The sequence below is a fragment of the Carcharodon carcharias genome, chromosome 11 (genome assembly GCF_017639515.1).
Source record: "Carcharodon carcharias isolate sCarCar2 chromosome 11, sCarCar2.pri, whole genome shotgun sequence".
Taxonomy (NCBI): Eukaryota; Metazoa; Chordata; class Chondrichthyes; order Lamniformes; family Lamnidae; genus Carcharodon; species Carcharodon carcharias.
Window position 1 is genome coordinate 8865997 of NC_054477.1, and position 23703 is coordinate 8889699.

The 23703-nt window shown below is 51.5% G+C and overlaps 1 protein-coding gene across 3 annotated transcripts in view; it reads left to right on the forward strand.

The window, feature by feature from the left end:
- LOC121284491 (cGMP-dependent 3',5'-cyclic phosphodiesterase) overlaps positions 1–23703 on the forward strand; it is a 401388-nt gene that overhangs the window by 210038 nt on the left and 167647 nt on the right. For all 3 annotated transcript variants that reach the window (XM_041200018.1, XM_041200020.1, XM_041200019.1), the window contains exons 4-8: positions 9949–10058; positions 10521–10576; positions 15613–15672; positions 17245–17386; positions 18578–18630. In XM_041200018.1, the coding sequence (XP_041055952.1) occupies positions 9949–10058; positions 10521–10576; positions 15613–15672; positions 17245–17386; positions 18578–18630 (421 nt within the window). The remainder of the gene's footprint in view (positions 1–9948; positions 10059–10520; positions 10577–15612; positions 15673–17244; positions 17387–18577; positions 18631–23703) is intronic.

Genomic DNA, 23703 nt, shown 5'->3' on the forward strand with positions numbered 1-23703 from the left:
GGAGAATGAAGTGGAGGCCTCACTGCCTGTTCAGTGTCATTTTTTGTGCACAGGTCGTGAATCGAATCATTTTCCACCAAAAGGGTTTTTTGAAACCGTCTTGCCGGAAGTGATTTTTTTTTTTGCTGAAATGCTTTTTCGAGTGAGACTGAGTGTGTGTGTGTTTACATGCATGCGTGTGCATGTATGTGTATGTTTGCATGTGTGTGCATGTGTGTGTGTGTGTGTGCATATGCATGTGTGTTTTTGCATGCGTACATGTGTGTGTTTGCATGCATGTGCGAGTGCACGTGTGTGTGTTTGCAAGCGTGTGTGTGTGTGTGTGTGTGTGCATGTGTGTATGTGTGTTTGCATCATGCGTATGTGTGTGCATGTTTACATGTGCTCATGTGCGCATGTCTTTGCGTGTGCGTTTGCATGCATGTGTGTGTGTGTTTGCATGCATGCATATGTGTGTGTGCAGGCAGGTGCATATGTATGTGTGTTTACAAGCATGCGTGTGTGTTTGCACGCATGTGTGTCTGTGTGTGCGTGAGAGGAGGTGCATGCACACGTGTGAGTGTGTATGATAGATGCAGACAGGAATCGTCAGATAAAATATCAGTGATAGGAAAGGGACTGGAGGCCAATAAAAGAAAGACTTGCATTTGTATAGAACCTTCGATGATCTGAGGAAGTGCCAAGTGCTTTACAGCCAATGAATTCCTTTTGAAGTGTAGGAAATGCATCAGCCTATTGGCACACAGCAAGCTCCCACGAACAATCATTCATTATAGTGATGTTGATTGAGGGATAAATATTAGCATAATATGTTGTGTTAAAAATAATGTGAATATGACTGTGTGTAGATGGAACAAGCAGGAACATAAGAAATAGGGGTAGGAGTAGTTTGATGGGGACAGTGTAAAGGGAGTTTAACTCTGTATCTAACCCCGTGCTGTACCTGTCCTGGGAGTGTTTGATGGAGACAGTGTAGAGCGAGCTTTACTCTGTATCTAACCCTGTGCTGTACCTGTCCTGGGAGTGTTTGATGGGGACAGTGTAGAGGGAGCTTTACTCTGTATCTAACCCCGTGCTGTACCTGTCCTGGGAGTGTTTGATGGAGACAGTGTAGAGCGAGCTTTACTCTGTATCTAACCCCGTGCTGTACCTGTCCTGGGAGTGTTTGATGGGGACAGTGTAGAGAGAGCTTTACTCTGTATCTAACCCCGTGCTGTACCTGTCCTGGGAGTGTGTGATGGGGACAGTGTAGAGGAAGCTTTACTCTGTATCTAACCCCGTGCTGTACCTGTCCTGGGAGTGTGTGATGGGGACAGTGTAGAGGAAGCTTTACTCTGTATCTAACCCCGTGCTGTACCTGTCCTGGGAGTGTTTGATGGGGACAGTGTAGAGGGAGCTTTACTCTGTATCTAACCCCGTGCTGTACCTGTCCTGGGAGTGTTTGATGTGGACAGTGTAGGGGGAGATTTACTCTGTATCTAACCCCGTGCTGTACCTGTCCTGGGAGTGTTTGATGGGGACGGTGTAGAGGGAGCTTTACTCTGTATCTAACCCCGTGCTGTACCTGTCCTGGGAGTGTTTGATGGGGACAGTGTAGAGGGAGCTTTACTCTGTATCTAACCCCGTGCTGTACCTGTCCTGGGAGTGTTTGATGGGGACGGTGTAGAGGGAGCTTTACTCTGTATCTAACCCCGTGCTGTACCTGTCCTGGGAGTGTTTGATGGGGTCAGTGTAGAGGGAGATTTACTCTGTATCTAACCCCGTGCTGTACCTGTCCTGGGAGTGTTTGATGGGGACAGTGTAGAGGGAGATTTACTCTGTATCTAACCCCGTGCTGTACCTGTCCTGGGAGTGTTTGATGAGGACAGTGTAGAGCGAGCTTTACTCTGTATCTAACCCCGTGCTGTACCTGTCCTGGGAGTGTTTGATGGGGACAGTGTAGAGGGAGCTTTACTCTGTATCTAACCCCGTGCTGTACCTGTCCTGGGAGTGTTTGATGGGGACAGTGTAGAGGGACCTTTACTCTGTATCTAACCCCGTGCTGTACCTGTCCTGGGAGTGTTTGATGGGGACGGTGTAGAGGGAGCTTTACTCTGTATCTAACCCCGTGCTGTACCTGTCCTGGGAGTGTTTGATGGGGACAGTGTAGAGGGAGCTTTACTCTGTATCTAACCCCGTGCTGTACCTGTCCTGGGAGTGTTTGATGGGGACAGTGTAGAGGGAGCTTTACTCTGTATCTAACCCCGTGCTGTACCTGTCCTGGGAGTGTTTGATGGGGACAGTGTAGAGGGAGCTTTACTCTGTATCTAACCCCGTGCTGTACCTGCCCTGGGAGTGTTTGATGGGGACAGTGTAGAGGGGGCGTTACTCTGTATCTAACCCCGTGCTGTACCTGTCCTGGGAGTGTTTGACGGGGACAGTGTAGAGGGAGCTTTACTCTGTATCTAACCCCGTGCTGTACCTGTCCTGGGAGTGTTTGATGGGGACAGTGTAGAGGGAGATTTACTCTGTATCTAACCCCGTGCTGTACCTGTCCTGGGAGTGTTTGATGGGGACAGTGTAGAGGGAGTTTTACTCTGTATCTAACCCCGTGCTGTACCTGTCCTGGGAGTGTTTGATGGGGACAGTGTAGAGGAAGATTTACTCTGTATCTAACCCCGTGCTGTACCTGTCCTGGGAGTGTTTGATGGGGACAGTGTAGAGGGAGCTTTACTCTGTATCTAACCCCATGCTGTACCTGTCCTGGGCGTGTTTGATGGGGACAGTGTAGAGGGAGTTTTACTCTGTACCTAACCCTGTGCTGTACCTGTCCTGGGAATGTTTGATGGGGACAGTGTAGAGGAAGCTTTACTCTGTATCTAACCCCGTGCTGTACCTGTCCTGGGAGTGTTTGATGGGGACAGTGTAGAGGAAGCTTTACTCTGTATCTAACCCCGTGCTGTACCTGTCCTGGGAGTGTTTGATGGGGACAGTGTAGAGGGAGCTTTACTCTGTATCTAACCCCGTGCTGTACCTGTCCTGGGAGTGTTTGATGGGGACAGTGTAGAGGGAGCTTTACTCTGTATCTAACCCCGTGCTGTACCTGTCCTGGGAGTGTTTGATGGGGTCAGTGTAGAGAGAGCTTTACTCTGTATCTAACCCCGTGCTGTACCTGCCCTGGGAGTGTTTGATGGGGTCAGTGTAGAGAGAGATTTACTCTGTATCTAACCCCGTGCTGTACCTGTCCTGGGAGTGTTTGATGGGGACAGTGTAGAGGGAGCTTTACTCTGTATCTAACCCCGTGCTGTACCTGTCCTGGGAGTGTTTGATGGGGACAGTGTAGAGGGAGTTTTACTCTGTATCTAACCCCGTGCTGTACCTGTCCTGGGAGTGTTTGATGGGGACAGTGTAGAGGAAGCTTTACTCTGTATCTAACCCCGTGCTGTACCTGTCCTGGGAGTGTTTGATGGGGACAGTGTAGAGGGAGCTTTACTCTGTATCTAACCCCGTGCTGTACCTGTCCTGGGAGTGTTTGATGGGGATGGTATAGAGGGAGCTTTACTCTGTATCTAACCCCGTGCTGTACCTGTCCTGGGAGTGTTTGATGGGGACAGTGTAGAGAGAGCTTTACTCTGTATCTAACCCCGTGCTGTACCTGTCCTGGGAGTGTTTGATGGGGATGGTATAGAGGGAGCTTTACTCTGTATCTAACCCCGTGCTGTACCTGTCCTGGGAGTGTTTGATGGGGACAGTGTAGAGCGAGCTTTACTCTGTATCTAACCCCGTGCTGTACCTGCCCTGGGAGTGTTTGATGGGGACAGTGTAGAGTGAGCTTTACTCTGTATCTAACCCCGTGCTGTACCTGTCCTGGGAGTGTTTGATGGAGACGGTGTAGAGGGTTTACTCTGTATCTAACCCCGTGCTGTACCTGTCCTGGGAGTGTTTGATGGGGACAGTGTAGAGAGAGCTTTACTCTGTATCTAACCCCGTGCTGTACCTGTCCTGGGAGTGTTTGATGGGGACAGTGTAGAGGGAGTTTTACTCTGTATCTAACCCCGTGCTGTACCTGCCCTGGGAGTGTTTGATGGGGACGGTGTAGAGGGAGATTTACTCTGTATCTAACCCCGTGCTGTACCTGTCCTGGGAGTGTTTGATGGGGACGGTGTAGAGGGAGATTTACTCTGTATCTAACCCCGTGCTGTACCTGTCCTGGGAGTGTTTGATGGGGACGGTGTAGAGGGAGCTTTACTCTATATCTAACCCCGTGCTGTACCTGTCCTGGGAGTGTTTGATGGGGACAGTGTAGAGGAAGCTTTACTCTGTATCTAACCCCGTGCTGTACCTGCCCTGGGAATGTTTGATGGGGACAGTGTAGAGGGAGCTTTACTCTGTATCTAACCCCGTGCTGTACCTGTCCTGGGAGTGTTTGATGGGGACAATGTAGAGGAAGCTTTACTCTGTATCTAACCCCGTGCTGTACCTGTCCTGGGAGTGTTTGATGGGGACGGTGTAGAGGGAGCTTTACTCTGTATCTAACCCCGTGCTGTACCTGTCCTGGGAGTGTTTGATGGGGACAGTGTAAAGGGAGTTTAACTCTGTATCTAACCCCGTGCTGTACCTGTCCTGGGAGTGTTTGATGGGGACAGTGTAAAGGGAGTTTAACTCTGTATCTAACCCCGTGCTGTACCTGTCCTGGGAGTGTTTGATGGGGACAGTGTAGAGCGAGCTTTACTCTGTATCTAACCCCGTGCTGTACCTGTCCTGGGAGTGTTTGATGGGGACAGTGTAGAGGGAGCTTTACTCTGTATCTAACCCCGTGCTGTACCTGTCCTGGGAGTGTTTGATGGGGACAGTGTAGAGCGAGCTTTACTCTGTATCTAACCCCGTGCTGTACCTGTCCTGGGAGTGTTTGATGGGGACAGTGTAGAGCGAGCTTTACTCTGTATCTAACCCCGTGCTGTACCTGTCCTGGGAGTGTTTGATGGGGACAGTGTAGAGCGAGCTTTGCTCTGTATCTAACCCCGTGCTGTACCTGTCCTGGGAGTGTTTGATGGGGACAGTGTAGAGGGAGCTTTACTCTGTATCTAACCCCGTGCTGTACCTGTCCTGGGAGTGTTTGATGGGGACAGTGTAGAGGGAGATTTACTCTGTATCTAACCCCGTGCTGTACCAGTCCTGGGAGTGTTTGATGGGGACAGTGTAGAGGGAGCTTTACTCTGTATCTAACCCCGTGCTGTACCTGTCCTGGGAGTGTTTGATGGGGACAGTGTAGAGGGAGATTTACTCTGTATCTAACCCCGTGCTCTACCTGTCCTGGGAGTGTTTGATGGGGACAGTGTAGAGGGAACTTTACTCTGTATCTAACCCCGTGCTGTACCTGTCCTGGGAGTGTTTGATGTGGAAAGTGTAGAAGGAGTTTACTCTGTATCTAACCCTGTGCTGTACCTGTCCTGGGAGTGTTTGAGGGGGACAGTGTAGAGAGAGCTTTACTCTGTATCTAACCCCGTGCTGTACCTGTCCTGGGAGTGTTTGATGGGGACAGTGTAGAGCGAGCTTTACTCTGTATCTAACCCCGTGCTGTACCTGTCCTGGGAGTGTTTGATGGGGACGGTGTAGAGCGAGCTTTACTCTGTATCTAACCCCGTGCTGTACCTGTCCTGGGAGTGTTTGATGGGGACAGTGTAGAGGGAGATTTACTCTGTATCTAACCCCGTGCTGTACCTGTCCTGGGAGTGTTTGATGGGGACAGAGTAGAGGGAGCTTTACTCTGTATCTAACCCTGTGCTGTACCTGTCCTGGGAGTGTTTGATGGGGACGGTGTAGAGGGAGATTTACTCTGTATCTAACCCCGTGCTGTACCTGTCCTGGGAGTGTTTGATGGGGACAGTGTAGAGGGAGCTTTACTCTGTATCTAACCCCGTGCTGTACCTGCCCTGGGAGTGTTTGATGGGGACAGTGTAGAGGGAACTTTACTCTGTATCTAACCCTATGCTCTATCTGCCCTGGGAGTGTTTGATGGGGAAAGTGTAGAGGGAGCTTTACTCTGTATCTAACCCCGTGCTGTACCTGTCCTGGGAGTGTTTGATGGGGACAGTGTAGAGGGGGCGTTACTCTGTATCTAACCCCGTGCTGTACCTGTCCTGGGAGTGTTTGACGGGGACAGTGTAGAGGGAGCTTTACTCTGTATCTAACCCCGTGCTGTACCTGTCCTGGGAGTGTTTGATGGGGACAGTGTAGAGGGAGTTTTACTCTGTATCTAACCCCGTGCTGTACCTGTCCTGGGAGTGTTTGATGGGGACAGTGTAGAGGAAGCTTTACTCTGTATCTAACCCCGTGCTGTACCTGTCCTGGGAGTGTTTGATGGGGACAGTGTAGAGCGAGCTTTACTCTGTATCTAACCCCGTGCTGTACCTGTCCTGGGAGTGTTTGATGGGGACAGTGTAGAGCGAGATTTACTCTCTATCTAACCCCGTGCTGTACCTGTCCTGGGAGTGTTTGATGGGGATGGTATAGAGGGAGCTTTACTCTGTATCTAACCCCGTGCTGTACCTGTCCTGGGAGTGTTTGATGGGGACAGTGTAGAGCGAGCTTTACTCTGTATCTAACCCCGTGCTGTACCTGTCCTGGGAGTGTTTGATGGGGACACTGTAGAGTGAGCTTTACTCTGTATCTAACCCCGTGCTGTACCTGTCCTGGGAGTGTTTTTTGGAGACGGTGTAGAGGGTTTACTCTGTATCTAACCCCGTGCTGTACCTGTCCTGGGAGTGTTTGATGGGGACAGTGTAGAGAGAGCTTTACTCTGTATCTAACCCCGTGCTGTACCTGTCCTGGGAGTGTTTGATGGGGACAGTGTAGAGGGAGATTTACTCTGTATCTAACCCCGTGCTGTACCTGTCCTGGGAGTGTTTGATGGGGACAGAGTAGAGGGAGCTTTACTCTGTATCTAACCCCATGCTGTACCTGTCCTGGGAGTGTTTGATGGGGACAGTGTAGAGGGTGCTTTACTCTGTATCTAACCCCGTGCTGTACCTGTCCTGGGAGTGTTTGATGGGGACAGTGTAGAGGGAGATTTACTCTGTATCTAACTCCAGGCTGTACCTGCACTGGGAGTGTTTGATGCTGATGCGTAGTGGAATCAATAATAACTAGTTGCGTTTCACAGCTCTAACCTTGACACTGAGAGTAATTATTTCTGTCAATGTAAGAATTGTAGAGTGAGGACTGTCTGACAGAGCTGCCCTGCCCTGTCAGCACTGGGAGGTGAAAGCGAATTCCTTGTTTTTGCTATTGTACAGAATATAAAAGCTGCCACTGGTTGACATGAGGGATCTTTTTCAATAATGAACCTGTTTCATATAAAATGTAACTGCAACGGTGAACAGAGGAGTTTTTATTGGTATTAATATAGCCACATGGATACTCTTGCTTTATAAGAGTTTGACCTATTGAACTCCATTTAAAACCTCAGGATTGTTGATTCACAAGAAGGAAAGGACCAGGAGTTGGAGTTGGCCATTCGGCCCCTTGAGCTGGCCTGCCCTACAGTAAGATCCTGGCTGATCTTATACCTCAACTCTACCCTCACAATCCCCATATCCCTTAATCCCCTCAGTACCCGCAAGAACACAAGAAACAGGGGCAGAGTGGACCATTCGGCCCCTCGAGCCTGCTCTGCTGTTCATTACAATCATGGCTGATCTTGGGTTTCAACTCCACCTTCCCGCCTGCTCCCCAATTCCCTTAATTCCCTGAGAGGCCAAAAATCAGTCAATCGCTCCCTTAAATGTCTTCAATGATGGAACATCCACAATCTTCTGAGGTAGAGAATTCCAGGGATCCACAACCCATTGAGTCAAGAAGTTTCTCCTCCTCTCAGTCCTAAGTGATCGGCCCCTTATCCTGAGGCTGTGCCCCCGTGTTTTAGATCCCGGACCATGGGAAACAATCTCTCAGAGCCCACCCTATCAAACCCCTTCAGAATCTTGTAGGTTTCAATGCGATCGCCTCTCGTTCTTCTAAACTCCAGAGAATATAGACCCAATTTACTCAGCCTCTCAGGATAGGACAACCCCCTCATCCCAGGGACCATTTTGGTGAACCTTTGCTGTACAGCCTCCAATGCAAGTAAATCCTTTCCTAAATATGGACACCAAAATTGTGCACAGTATTCCAGATGTGGTCTCACCAGAACCAGAGCACTTCTTTATTTGTATGCTCCAATCTCCTTGCAATAAAGGCTATTTGCCTTCCTAACATTCTGAGTTCCCTGTACAAGTGCACCCAAGTCTCTCTGAACAGCAACATTTCCAACTTTAACACGTTCTAAGTTTCACAGCTGTCTATTTCTCTTTGCAGCCTCTTTGTATCCTCCTCACAGCTTGCTTTCCCACCCAGCTCTATATCGCCTGCAAATTTCGATAAACCAGCTGAAGCCCCAGCACTGATCTTGTGGCACTCCACTTGTCACAGCCTGGCAGCTGGAAAACACCTAATTTACCCTTACTCTCTGCTTCCTGTTCTCTATCGATGCTAATGTATTGCTGCCAACTCCATGAGCTATTATTTCTTGCATTAACCTTTTGTGTGGCACCTTATCTAATGCCTTTAGGAAGTCATGGTATACTAATTCCACTGGTTCATTTTATCCACCTTACTAGTTTTGTCCTTAATTAACTGTATTACGTTTTGCAAACACGATTTCACTTTCGTGAACCAACGTTGACTTTGTCTGACTACGCTACGTTTTCCGAAGTCCATTGTTCAGGCTTCCTTAATAACGCATTTTCCCAATGTCAGGCTAACTGTTTACTCTCTCCCTCCTTCCTTGAAGAGAAGTGCTACATTTGCTAACTTCCAATCCGCTGGGAACATTCCAGGACCTCGAGAATTTTGGGAAAACGATAAGCCGTGTGTCCACTCCCTCTGCCGCTGTCTCTTTTAGAGCCCCAGGATGTAAACAATCAGAACCTGGGGATTTTCCAGCTTTTAGTCATTTAACATTTTCTCTGCTGATATTAATTTAGCTGAGATCTCAGCCTTGTTAGCTCCTTTGCTACTTTCTATTCCTGGTGTGTAACTGGCGCTTTCTGCTCTGAAAGCAGTTACAACACCCTCTCTGCCATGTCCTTATTCCCCATGATAATTTCCCCTGTCTCTGCCTCTGAGGGACCAATGTTCACTTTAGCTACTCTCCTTCTTTTTATACACATAAAAAACTCTTGCAATATGTGTTTTTATATTCCAGGCTAGCTTACTCTCATCGTCATTGCTCCCCTGACATTGTTATCAACTTGCTGACGGCCCTTTGCTAGTTTTCCAAACATTCCTAATCATTCGACTTACTTTGCAACATTAAAAACCTCTTATTTTAATCTCATACTATCATTGACTCTCAGCCAGGGGTGTATCTTTCTTGCTGAATTTTTGATTTTTTAGTGGGACATATTTTTGTTGAACATTTTGAACTATTTCTTTAAATGTTTCCCGCTGTTTATATGTTGCCGCACCTTTTGGTCTATTTACTCAATCAACCTTCCCCAGCTCTCCCCTCATCCATATATAATTGGCCTCATTTAATTTTGAGATTCTTGTTTTGAACTTGATAATGTCACTCTCAACTTCATATGAAATTCAATTGTATTATGATTGTTTTTTCCCTGGGCATCTTTTGCAAGGAGATTACTAATTAAACCCTGCTTTGTTACCTAATGCTAGACCTAAAATAGCTTTGTCTGTAGTAGTTTCCTCAATATTATTGTTCTAGGAGGCGAGGGAGAACTCACTCGAATTCAAAATAGAGGCTGTGGGATATTCTGTCTCCACCTGAGAGAGCAGACTGGACCTAGGTGTACCATCTCATATGGAAGACGGCACCTCTGACAGTGCAGCACACCCTCAGTGCTGCACCGGAGGTGTTGGCCCAGTTTTTCGGCTCATGTATCTTGAATGGAATCATTTTGTCTTTTTCAGGGAAGCAGTAATTAGCAAGAAGAGGATCGAATGTAACGGGCTGCACAAAACTGATGTGCAGGTGACGAGGATGAGCCACATGGTGGCCCCTTTGCCAAGCGACAAACAAGGTGTGTTCAGCCCTTCGTCCAAACCTGTCACCTCCACCTCTCCTATCCCGCCATTGCCCTCCCATCCTTCTCTCACCCCCACCCTACACCCTTCCCCACGCCTTCATCCCGCCTCCCCGTCTCCCTGCCCACCCACCCCTGTCTCCCCAACCCCCCTGCTTATGCCCTTCCGCCTCTCCGACCCTTACCCAAAGCCTCCTACCACCCTCTCACTGCCTTTCCCTCTCACCACCATCCCACTTTTAACCCATCCTGCACTCCCCACGCCTCCTCCCTACCTCCTCTAACCAACCCCCCTCTCCATTCTCAGCCCCATCCCCCTCCCCCTTTGTCCCTTCCTTCCTCTTTTTCTCCCTGCCTCCCTCCATTGTCCGTTTACCCACACTCCTCTGACTTGCTGCTGACCAGCTGTTGGGTGGATGAACTAAACCCCCTTTTGTTTGTTGGTCTTCTCTCCGACAGTGATAATTATCCCGGTGGTGGACGAGGAAATCGGGAGAGCGATAGCCGTGATTTTGGTGAGGGGAACTTTCTCCTTCTTCCCAGCGTTTCTCCTCCTGTGTGTGTGAGCACCGCCGTCTCCCCCATTCCCTTCCCTCTCCTGAAGACTGAATTCTCAATGGAAACTCTTTGTCGTCTCAGCCCCTCCCAAATACTTCACCCGCACAATATGGCTCACCCAGTCGTCATTAGTGTGGATACTGTGCTGTAACGATAATGGAATCGCGATTCAGTAACCCAGAGGCCCAGGCTAATGTCCTGGGGACATGGGTTCAAACCCCACCACAGCAGCTGGTGGAATTTGAATCCAATTATTTAATTAATTCTGGAATATAAAGGCTAGTCTCAGTAATGGTAATCATGAAACGATCATCGATTGTTGTAAAAACCCACCTGGTTCACTAATGTCCTTCAGGGGAGGAAATCTGCCGTCCTTTACCCGGTCTGGCCTACACGTGACTCCAGACCCACAGCGACGTGGTTGACTCTGAAATGGTCTAGTAAGCCCCTCAGTTCAGGGGCAATTAGGGATGGGCAGCAATCGCTGGCTTTGTCAGCGGCACCCACATCCCACGAAAGAATAAAGATAAAAGGTGAGTGGCTGGGACGAGGTGAGAAGGTGGGCAGGTGGTATTGAGCTATCACAAACTCGTGGGCTCAGTTCTTGGTCACTACCATGATGCCCACATCCCATGAGAAAAAACAACCCCTTCAGTGCCACGGTGAATGTCCTCAGTGTCACAGTTTCTGTACAGTGCAGAAGACCATAAGATGTAGGAGCAGAAGTAGGCCATTCAGCCCATCGAGTCTGCTCTACCATTCAATGAGATCATGGCTGATCTGATAATCCTCAACTCCACTTTCCTGCCTTTTCCCCATAGCCCTTGATTCCCTTACTGATTAAAAATCTGTCTATCTCAGCCTTGAATATACTCAACGACCCAGCCTCTACAGCCCTCTGCGGTAAAGAATTCCACAGATTGACTACCCTCTGAGAGAAGATATTCCTCCTCATCTCTGTCTTACTCTGAGATTATGTCCTCTGGTCCTAGACTCTCCCAAAAGAGGAAACAACCTCTCAGCATCTACCCTGTCAAGCCCCCTAAGAATCTTATTTGTTTCAATAAATTCTCCTCTCATTCTTCTAAACCCCAATGAGTACAGGCCCAACCTACTCAACCTCTCCTCAGAAGAAAATCCCTCCATACCCAGGACTTGGACTGCCTCCAATGCTAGTATACCTTTCCTTAGATTAGGGGGCAAAGCTGTTCATAGTAACCTGGGTATGGGTATTGTTTTAGCAAGACTTACCTATTTTTATACTCCATTCCCTTTGAAATAAAGACCAACATTCCATTTGCCTTCCATATTACCTGCTGAACTTGTATGTTAGATTTTTGTGATTCATGCACGAGGACCAGCATTTAGTGCCCATCCCTAATTGCCCCTTGAGAAGGTGGTGGTGAGCTGCCTTCTTGAGCCGCTGTAGTCCATGTGGTGTAGGTACACCCACAGTGCTGTTAGGGAGGGAGTTCCAGGACTTTGACCCAGTGACAGTGCAGGAACAGCGATATATGTCCAAGTCAGGATGGTGAGTGACCTGGAGGGGAACTTCCAGGTGGTGAAGTTCCCATGCGTCTGCTGCCCTTGTCCTTCTAGATGGTAGTGGTTGTGGGTTCAGAAGGTGCTGTCTAAAGAGCCTTGGTGAATTCCTGCAGTGCATCTTGTAGATGGTACACACTGCTGCTACTGTGCGTTTATGGCAGAGGGAGTGAATGTTTGTGGGTGTGGTGCCAATCAAGCGGGCTGCTTTGTCCTGGATGGTGTTGAGCTTCTTGAGTGTTGTGGGAGCTGCACTCATCCAGGCAAGTCGGGAGTATTCCATCACACTCCTGACTTGTGCCTTGTAGATGGTGGACAGGCTTTGGGGAGTTAGGAGATGAGTTACTCACCTCAAGATTCCTAGCCTCTGACCTGCTCTTGTAGCCACAGTATTTATATTGCTAGTCCAGTTCAGTTTCTGGTCAATGGTAACCCCCAGGATGTTGATAGTGGGGATTCAGCAATGGTAATGCCACTGAATGTCAAGATGGTAGGATTCTCTCTTGTTGGAGATGGTCATTGCCTGGCTCCTGTGTGGTGTGAATGTTACTTGACGCTTGTCAGCCCAAGCCTGGATATTGTCCAGGTCTTGCTGCATTTGGACATGGACTGCTTCAGTATCTGAGGAGTCGCAAATGGTGCTGAACATTGTGCTATCGTCAGTGAACATCCTCACTTCTGACCTTATGATGGAAGGAAGGTCATTGATGAAGCAGCTGAAGATGGTTGGGCCGAGGACACTACCCTGAAGAACTCCTGCAGTGATGTCCTGGAACTGAGATGACTGACCTCCAACAACCACAACCATCTTCCTTTGTGCTAGGTATGTCTCCAACCAGCAGAGAGTTTTCCCCCTGATTCCCATTGACTCCAGTTTTGCTAGGGCTCCTTGATGCTACACTCAGTCAAATGCTGCCTTGATGTCAAGGGCAGTCACTCTCATCTCACCTCGGGAATTCAGCTTTTTTGTCCATGTTTGAACCAAGGCTGTAATGAGGTCAGGAGCTGAGTGGCCCTGGCGGAACCCAAACTGGGCATCAGTGAGCAGGTTACTGCAAGGAAGTGCCGCTCGATAGCAGTGTTGATGACTCCTTCCATTACTTTACTGATAATCGAGAGTAGACTGATGGGGCGGTAATTGGCTGGGTTGGATTTGCCCTGCTTTGTGTACAGGACATACCTGGGCAATTTTCCACATAGCTGGGTAGATGCCAGTGTTGTAGCAGTGTTTGAACAGCTTAGCTAGGGGCACAGCAAGTCCTGGAGCACAAGTCTTCAGTATAATGGCCAGAATACTGTCAGGGCCCATAGCCTTTGCAGTATCCAGTGCCTTCAGCCAATTCTTGATATCACATGGAGTGAATCGAATTGGCTGAAGACTGGCCTCTGTGATGCTGGGGACTCTGGAGGAGGCTGAGATGGATCACCCAATCGGCACTTCTGGCTGAAGATTATTGCAAATGCTAATATTTGTGGAGTCTCCTCCTCCAGTGAGTTGTTCAATTGTCCACCACCATTCACAACTGGATGTGGCAGGACAGAAGAGCTTAGATCTGATCCGCTGGTTGTGGGATTGCTTAGCCCCGTCTATCACTTGCTGCTTATGCTGTTTGGCACGCAAGTAGTCCTGTTTTATAGCTTCACCAGGTTGACGCCTCATTTTTAGGTATGTCTGGGGCTGCTCCTGTCATGTCCTCCTACACTCTTCATTGAACCAGGGCTGATCTTCTGGCTCAGTGGTAATGGTAGAGTGGGGGATATGCTGGGCCATGAGGTTACAGATTGTGTTCGAGTACAATTCTGCTGCTGCTGATGGCCCACAGCACCTCATGGATGCCCAGTCTTGAGTTGCTAGATCTGTTTGAAATCCATCCCATTTAGCACGGTGGTGGTGCCACACAACATGATGGAGGGTATCCTCAATGTGAAGGTGGGACTTCGTCTCCACAATGACTGTGTGGTGGTCACTCCTACCAATACTGTCATGGACGGATGCATCTGCAGCAGGCAGGTTGGTGAGGATGAGGTCAAGTATGTTTTTCCCTCTTGTTGGTTCCCTCACCACCTGTCGCAGACCCAGTCTAGCAGCTATGTCCTTTAGGATTCAGCCAGCTCGATCAGTAGTGTTGCTGCCGAGCTACTCTTGGTGATGGACATTGAAGTCCCCCACTCACAGTACATTTTGTCCCCTTGCCACCCTTAGCTCTTCCTCCAAGTGGTGTTCAACATGGAGGAGCACTGATTCATCAGCTGAGGGAGGGCAGTATGTGGTAATCAGCAGGAGATTTCCTTGCCCATTTTTGACCTGATGCCATGAGACTTCATGGGGTCCAGAATCAATGTTGAGGACTCCTCAGGGCAACTCCCTCCTGACATTATACCACTGTGCCACCACCTCTGCTGGTTCTGTTCTGCCGGTGGGACAGGACATACCCAGGGATGGTGATGGTGGTGTCTGGGACATTATCTGTAAGGTATGATTCTGTGAGGATGACTATGTCAGGCTGTTGTTGACTAGTCTGTGAGGCAGCTCTCCCAATTTTGGCACAAGCCCCCAGATGTTAGTAAGGAGGACTTTGCAGGGTCAACAGGGCTGAGTTTGCCGGTGTTATTTCCGGTGCCTGGGTCGTTGCCGGGTGGTTCATCCGGTTTCATTCCTTTTTGAGTCTATGTAGCTGTTTGTTACAACTAAGTGGCTTGCTGGGCCATTTCAGAGGGCAATTAAGAGTCAGCCACATTGCTGTGGGTCTGGAGTCACATGTAGGCCAGACCGGGTAAGGATGGCAGATTTCCTTCCCTAAAGGACATTAGTGACCCAGATGGATTTTTACAAGAATCGACAATGGTTTCATGGTGATCATTAGATTTTTAGTTCCAGATTTTTATTGAATTCAAATTTCACCATCTACTCTTTCGGGATTTGAACTTGGGTCCCCAGAGCATTACTGTCGGCCTCTGGATTTCTATTCCCTCTGTGCTGCAACTTTCTGAAGGCTTTCTCCATTTAAATAATATTCAGCTCCACTAATCTTCCTGTCAAAGTGCTTAACCTCACACTTTCCCACATTATATTGCATCTGCCACGTTTTTGCCCACTCACTTAGCCTGTCTATATCCCTCTGTAGACTCTGCATCATCCTCACCACTTGTCTTCCCACCTATTTTTGTGTCATCCGCAAACTTGGCCTTTCGCTCGGCCCATCGAGTCTGCACTGGCTATCTGAAAGAGCATTCCACCTAGTCCCACTCCCCTGCCTTATCCCTGTAACCCTGCACATTCTCTCTTTTGGGGTAACAGCCCAATTCCCTTTTCAATACCTCGATTGAACCTGCCTCCTCCACCTCTTCAGCAAGTTTGTTCGAGACTCCAGCCACTCTCTGGACGGTTGAGTCACCCCCCCCGAATATATTCTTTCTTTGATCTTTGCCTTGACATCCATCTTTTTTCTAGGTTTATTGTGGTCTCCTGGACAATACTGATGCACCATCCCTTAATCTGCTGGAAAAACATGTGAGTAAGGATTCTTTGATATTCCTGAATCTTGACTTCAGCCACTTGAACACCCAGTCCAATGTCGGCCAATACACCCCAATATTGGCAGCTTGGCTCAGTGAGGATCACTGTCAGAAGGTTGTAGATTCGAGCCTCATTCATGAGCACATAATCCAGGCCCATAAGCCCAGGGCATTATTTTTTAATTCATTTGTGGGATGTGGGCGTCACTGGTTAGGCCAACATTTGATGCCCTAGTTGCCCTTGAGAAGGTGGTGGTGAGCTGCCTTCTTGAACCGCTGCAGTCTATGTGGTGTAAGTACACCCACAGTGCTGTAAGGAGGGAGTTCCAGGATTTTGACCCAGCGACAGTGAAGGAATGGGGATATATTTCCAAGTCAGGATGGTGAGTGACTTGGAGGGAAACTTCCAGGTGGTGGTGTTCCCCATTTGTTTGCTGCCCTTGTCCTTCTAGATAGTAGCAGCCATGGGTTTGGAAGGTGCTGTCGAAGGAGCCTTGGTGAGTTGCTGCAGTGCATCTTGTAGATGGTACACACACTGCTGCTACTGTGCATCAGTGGTGCAGGGAGCACGTGTTTTAGGTGGTGGATGGGGTGGGGAGTATTCCATCTTCCTTTGTGGCAAGGATGTGACACTTATAGTAAGGTTCAGACTGCCCTCCCTGGTGGGTGTAAATAATTCAGAGAATTGCAGGGGAGTTCTCAATATTTCTCCCCCAATCAACATCCCTAACACAGGTCAAAAACAGAAATACCTAGAAAAACTCAGCAGGTCTGGCAGCATCAGTGGAGAAGAGCAATGACGACCTGCTGAGTTTTTCCAGGTAATTCTGTTTTTGTTTTGGATTTCCAGCATCCGCAGTTTTTTGTTTTTATCACTAACGCGGGTTTTCTGGTCATGATGACATTGCTGATTTTGGGTGCTTGCTGTTGGGTCCCGTGCTCCCTACATTCCAACAGCGACTATTCAAAAGTGCTTTGGGATATCCGAGATGTAATTAGGGATTAATGATAAACCTGTCTTCCACCTGAGACTCCTCCCATCTTTTCTCAGCTAAATCTACCATCGTCACTCTCTATTCCCATCTCCCTCAGCTCTTTGTCCAGTTTCCCCCAAAATGCATTGATAATCTTGGTTGAGGAATAGAAATTAGTCCAGGACAGGAGGGAGTACCCACCCTGCTCATCTTGAGAATAGCTTGAGCTCATTTACTGCTACATGAGAGGGCACACAGGGCCTCAGTTTAATGTCTCAACTGAAAGGCAGCGCCTCCAACAGTGCAGCGCTCCATCAGTCCTGCACAGCACCTCAGCCTAGATGATGGGTTTGAGTCTCTGGAGTGGGTTTTGAACTCACAACCTCCTAACTCAGAGGCAGAGGGAATGGTGCTGCTCACTGAGGCACGATCGATTCAGGAGGCCCACCTGCTGGAAAGGCCGGTGTCCCCGGGGTGGTTCAGAGCTGCCGCAGCTCTAGGATGGCCCCGGGATACGCCCCCCTCACGTTGCTGCGAGGGTTTGAGGTTCTCAGTCGCTGATGCTCTGTTTCATTGCCCTCTCTCCTTGGCAGATTTCTGCGACTTGCAAGCGGGTCCAGACTCTCCTTAACCCGTTGAGCTGGAGCCATATCGGGTTACATCATAACTACACAGCGGAGGTGGAGCCTGCCTGGGCCTTCGACGAACTGGACCACAAGATCCTCCAGCTGTGCGGTAGGTGTTGTGTGTGGTTCATCCTGCGGGCAGTTTCCGGTTTATTACTATTCTGGCTCCATGATCACATAGAATGGTTGTTGAGAGAGTTTTACCTTGTATCTAACTCCGTGCTGTACCTGTCCTGGGAGTGTTTGATGGGGACAGTGTAGAGGGAGATTTACTCTGTATCTAACCCCGTGCTGTACCTGTCCTGGGAGTGTTTGATGGGGACAGTGTAGAGGGAGCTTTACTCTGTATCTAACCCCGTGCTGTACCTGTCCTGGGAGTGTTTGATGGGGATAGTGTAGAGAGAGCTTTACTCTGTATCTAACCCTGTGCTGTACCTGTCCTGGGAGTGTTTGATGGGGACAGTGTAGAGGGTGATTTACTCTGTATCTAACCCCGTGCTGTACCTGTCCTGGGAGTGTTTGATGGGGACAGTGTACAGGGAGTTTTACTCTGTATCTAACCCCGTGCTGTACCTGTGTTGGGAGTGTTTGATGGGGACAGTGTACAGGGAGTTTTACTCTGTATCTAACCCCGTGCTGTACCTGTGTTGGGAGTGTTTGATGGGGACAGTGTACAGGGAGTTTTACTCTGTATCTAACCCCGTGCTGTACCTGTCCTGGGAGTGTTTGATGGGGACAGTGTAGAGCGAGCTTTACTCTGTATCTAACCCCGTGCTGTACCTGTCCTGGGAGTGTTTGATGGGGTCAGTGTAGAGCGAGCTTTACTCTGTATCTAACCCCGTGCTGTACCTGTCCTGGGAGTGTTTGATGGGAACAGTGTAGAGGGAGATTTACTCTGTATCTAACCTCACGCTGTACCTGTCCTGGGAGTGTTTGATGGGGACAGTGTAGAGGGATCTTTACTCTGTATCTAACCCCGTGCTGTACCTGTCCTGGGAGTGTTTGATGGGGACAGTGTAGAGGGAGCTTTACTCTGTATCTAACTCCGTGCTGTACCTGTCCTGGGAGTGTTTGATGGGGACTCTGTATCTGAGCACTAAAGGAGTGTATGCAGTGAAAACTGTATTGACTTGTGGATCTTGCCATTTGTGTCTTAATGCTGTGAATAAGAGAGTCAACACAATTGCTGGAGAGTTGCAATTTGGGTGTGAGTCCGCCGTGTGTGGGTGTTTGTTTTGTGGGGGCTTGTTTGTTACGAATTGTCCGTTAATATTGATGATTACCTTTCATTGCCTTCCAGGTGAACTCTATGATCTTGATGCTGCCTCTCTTCAGCTGAAAGTTATTCAGTATGTAAGTTTTCAAACAGCCAATTTTTGCCAAAGCTCTCGTGAGGTTTCCTGTAACCTGTAAACATTCACCATTCCTGACCACTAGCTGGAGGAGATTCCTGGGTTCACTGTGATTTCAGACTCCTGGCTCTAGTTTATGACCTCCCCTTTGTCCTGTTCACTCTAGTGTCGGCCCAGAGGATTGGGAAATTTTTATTAACGGGAAAAGAATGATTAAACTAAGAAGTAAAAAGGGAGAAATTAGCCTGTGAGAGAAAACTAGCAAGAAAAATACAAACAGGCAGTAAAATCTTCTACAGATATATGAAGAGAGTAGCTGACGTGAGTATTAGTCCCTAAGAGGGTGAGACTGGGGAATTAGTAATGAGAAACAAGGAAATGGCAGAGACTTTGGACAAATATTTTGTATCTGACTTCACCGTGCAAGAGACAAAAAGCATCTCAAGAATAATTGGAAATAAAGAAGCAAAAGGGAGAGGAATTTAAACCAGTCACGACCAGTAGAGAAACAAGACTGGGGAAACTCAAATCCCCAGGACCTGATAGTCTGCATATTTCTAATGGGAGAGGCTGGTAAGATAGTGGACGCATTGGTTGTAATCTTCCAAAATTGCCTAGATTCTGGAATGTTCCCAGTGGATTAGAAAACCACAAATGTAACAGCATTATTCTAGAAAATTGGAAGGGTGTGTGCAGGGGTGTGAGTCGGGTGTGTGCGGGGGTGTGAGTCGGGTGTGTGCGGGGGTGTGAGTCGGGTGGGTGCGGGGGTGTGAGTCGGGCGGGTGTGGGGGTGTGAGTCGGGTGGGTGTGGGGGTGTGAGTCGGGTGGGTGCGGGGGTGTGTGTCGGGTGGGTGTGAGTTGGGTGTGTGCAGGGGTGTGAGTCAGGTGGGTGTGGGGGTGTGAGTCGGGTGGGTGTGGGGGTGTGAGTCGGGTGGGTGCGGGGGTGTGAGTCGGGTGGGTGTGAGTTGGGTGTGTGCAGGGGTGTGAGTCGGGTGGGTGTGGGGGTGTGAGTCGGGTGGGTGTGGGGGTGTGAGTCAGGTGGGTGCGGGGGTGTGAGTCGGGTGTGTGCGGGGGTGTGAGTCGTGTGGGTGTGAGTCGGGTGGGTGTGGGGGGTGTGAGTCGGGTGGGGGTGGGGGGTGTGAGTCGGGTGGGGGTGGGGGGTGTGAGTCGCGTGGGTGTGAGTCGGGTGGGCGTGAGTCGGGTGGGTGTGGGGGGGTGTGAGTCGGGTGGGTGTGAGTCGGGTGGGTGTGAGTCGGGTGGGTGTGAGTTGGGTGTGAGTCGGGTGTGAGTCGGGTGGGTGTGAGTCGGGTGGGTGTGAGTCGGGTGGGTGTGAGTCGGGTGTGTGCGGGGGTGTGAGTCGGGTGGGTGCGGGGGTGTGAGTCGGGTGGGTGCGGGGGTGTGAGTCGGGTGGGTGCGGGGGTGTGAGTCGGGTGGGTGCGGGGGTGTGAGTCGGGTGGGTGTGAGTTGGGTGTGTGCGGGGGTGTGAGTCGGGTGGGTGTGAGTTGGGTGTGTGCGGGGGTGTGAGCCGTGTGGGTGTGAGTTGGGTGTGTGCGGGGGTGTGAGTCATGTGGGTGTGAGTCGGGTGGGTGTGGGGGGTGTGAGTCGGGTGGGGGTGGGGGGTGTGAGTCGCGTGGGTGTGAGTCGGGTGGGCGTGAGTCGGGTGGGTGTGGGGGGGTGTGAGTCGGGTGGGTGTGGGGGGGGTGTGAGTCGGGTGGGTGTGGGGTGTGAGTCGGGTGGGTGCGGGGGTGTGAGTCGGGTGGGTGTGAGTTGGGTGTGTGCGGGGGTGTGAGTCGGGTGGGTGTGAGTCGGGTGGGTGTGAGTCGGGTGGGTGTGAGTCGGGTGGGTGTGGGGGGTGTGAGTCGGGTGGGTGTGAGTCGGGTGGGTGTGAGGCGGGTGGGTGTGGGGGGGTGTGAGTCGGATGGGTGTGAGTCGGGTGGGTGTGAGTCGGGTGGGTGTGAGTCGGGTGGGTGTGGGGGCTGTGAGTCGCGTGGGTGTGAGTCGGGTGGGTGTGGGGGGGTGTGAGTCGGGTGGGTGTGAGTCGGGTGGGTGTGGGGGCTGTGAGTCGCGTGGGTGTGAGTCGCGTGGGTGTGAGTCGGGTGGGTGTGAGTCGGGTGGGTGTGGGGGTGTGTGAGTCGCGTGGGTGTGAGTCGGGTGGGTGTGAGGCGGGTGGGTGTGAGTCGGGTGGGTGTGGGGCTGTGAGTCGCGTGGGTGTGAGTCGGGTGGGTGTGGGGGGGTGTGAGTCGCGTGGGTGTGAGTCGGGTGGGTGTGGGGGGTGTGAGTCGGGTGTGTGCGGGGGTGTGAGTCGGGTGGGTGCGGGGGTGTGAGTCGGGTGGGTGTGAGTTGGGTGTGTGCGGGGGTGTGAGTCGGGTGGGTGTGAGTCGGGTGGGTGTGGGGGTGTGAGTCGGGTGGGTGCGGGGGTGTGAGTCGGGTGGGTGTGAGTTGGGTGTGTGCGGGGGTGTGAATCGGGTGGGTGTGAGTCGGGTGGGTGTGAGTTGGGTGTGTGCGGGGGTGTGAGTCGGGTGGGTGTGAGTCGGGTGGGTGTGGGAGTGTGAGTCGGGTGGGTGCGGGGGTGTGAGTCGGGTGTGTGCGGGGGTGTGAGTCGGGTGGGTGTGAGTTGGGTGTGTGCGGGGGTGTGAGTCGGGTGGGTGTGAGTCAGGTGGGTGTGGGGGTGTGAGTCGGGTGGGTGCGGGGGTGTGAGTCGGGTGTGTGCGGGGGTGTGAGTCGGGTGGGTGTGAGTCGGGTGGGTGTGGGGGTGTGAGTCGCGTGGGTGTGGGGGTGTGAGTCGGGTGGGTGCGGGGGTGTGAGTCGGGTGGGTGCGGGGGTGTGAGTCGGGTGGGTGCGGGGGTGTGAGTCGGGTGGGTGCGGGGTGTGAGTCGGGTGGGTGTGAGTCAGGTGGGTGTGAGTCGGGTGGGTGTGAGTCGGGTGGGTGTGGGGGGGTGTGAGTCGGGTGGGTGTGAGTCAGGTGGGTGTGAGTCGGGTGGGTGTGAGTTGGGTGTGAGTCGGGTGTGAGTCGGGTGGGTGTGAGTCGGGTGGGTGTGAGTTGGGTGTGTGCGGGGGTGTGAGTCGGGTGGGTGTGAGTCGTGTGGGTGTGGGTGTGGGAGTGTGAGTCGGGTGGGTGCGGGGGTGTGAGTCGGGTGGGTGTGGGGGTGTGAGTCGGGTGGGTGCGGGGGTGTGAGTCGGGTGGGTGTGAGTTGGGTGTGTGCGGGGGTGTGAGTCGGGTGGGTGTGAGTTGGGTGTGTGCGGGGGTGTGAGTCGGGTGGGTGTGAGTTGGGTGTGTGCGGGGGTGTGAGTCGGGTGGGTGCGGGGGTGTGAGTCGGGTGGGTGTGGGGGTGTGAGTCGGGTGGGTGCGGGGGTGTGAGTCGGGTGGGTGTGAGTTGGGTGTGTGCGGGGGTGTGAGTCGGGTGGGTGTGAGTCGGGTGGGTGTGGGGATGTGAGTCGGGTGGGTGTGGGGGTGTGAGTCGGGTGGGTGTGATTTGGGTGTGTGCGGGGGTGTGAGTCGGGTGGGTGTGAGTCGGGTGGGTGTGAGTTGGGTGTGTGCGGGGGTGTGAGTCGGGTGGGTGTGAGTCGGGTGGGTGTGGGGGTGTGAGTCGGGTGGGTGTGGGAGTGTGAGTCGGGTGGGTGTGAGTTGGGTGTGTGCGGGGGTGTGAGTCGGGTGGGTGTGATTCGGGTGGGTGTGAGTCGGGTGGGTGTGAGTCGGGTGGGTGTGGGGTGGTTGTGAGTCGGGTGGGTGTGAGGCGGGTGGGTGTGAGTCGGGTGGGTGTGGGGGCTGTGAGTCGCGTGGGTGTGAGTTGGGTGGGTGTGGGGGGGTGTGAGTCGCGTGGGTGTGAGTCGCATGGGTGTGAGTCGGGTGGGTGTGGGGGGTGTGAGTCGGGTGTGTGCGGGGGTTGTGAGTCGGGCGGGATGGGGGTGTGAGTTGGCTGGTTGGGAAACTATGGGTGTAATTATCCATATACATTGGTGTCAGGTGTCATGGTGGGCATCAGTGGGCAATATGGCAGGAAGGCCAAAGATTGATTTCATGACGTTGTGAAACCAGTTTGCAATCGTCCACTCCACCCATCAATGGTAGGCCTGATTTCCCACCGCTGGACATCAGCAGCATCATTTTAATTCATCTGCATATTGTTATCAGACCTGCTGTCTGGAATCACCACCCAACGCTGCTTCCCCACCTAGACATAAGCGACATGGACCTGGCGAGCAGCACTTCGCTCGGGACTTCGAGGTTTGTTTGCCCACCTTGCTTCGGGCAGCACTCGCATTCATCAGTGCCAGGCTTCACAGGCGGCACCACATCACTTTTAGGGGGACTCACGGGCAGGTCTCTACCCACCAGACCAGCCGTAAGGCAGGGTTGTCTTCTCAATGACTGCAGGACTAGGGCTTGCTTGGGGAAGGGGGAGAAGTGGCCTCAGGCAAGGGAAGAGGCTGCAGGGCGAGGGCTGTACTGGGGAAGGAGGGTATCCCAGGGTGTGTGTGTGTGTGTGTGGCCTCAAGATGGTGAGGGCTGAGGAGGCATCTCCAGAGGAGATGAGGCCAGATGGAGATGTGAGGGTGTGTGTGTGTGAGAGAGTGAGTGGTGATGCCCCTTGAGCTGGCAGTGAGCGAGATGCCAGTGAATGTATGATGGGCTTGTGAGTGTGTGAATTTAGAGCGATGAGATGGTTGCCTTACCCTGGCTGCACAGATGAGATCATTCATCCTCTTTCTGCACTGGATGGCCAACCTCTTCTGTGCAGTGTTGGCACTGACCCCCACTGCCACCACCTTCCAAACTGGAGTGGTGAGGTTGCTAGACCTCCTGCGGCCAGAGAGGGGGCAGAGGACATCATGGCGGGTCTCCGAAAGGCTGTCCAGTGATGGGGCATTGAACTATTCTAGGCTTTCTGGGTCATGTCTTCATTGGAGCAGGAGTCTGAAATCACAGTGAACCCAGGAACCTGCTTCAGCCAGCGGTCAAGAACGGTGAAAGTTTAGCCGGTTTACGAGAAGCCCCCAGGTGCCGTGGGCTGTGTATCTCCTGCTGTGACAATCCTGTTGCATTGAACTGAGTTGGAGGTGGAGGGGGTCGTGG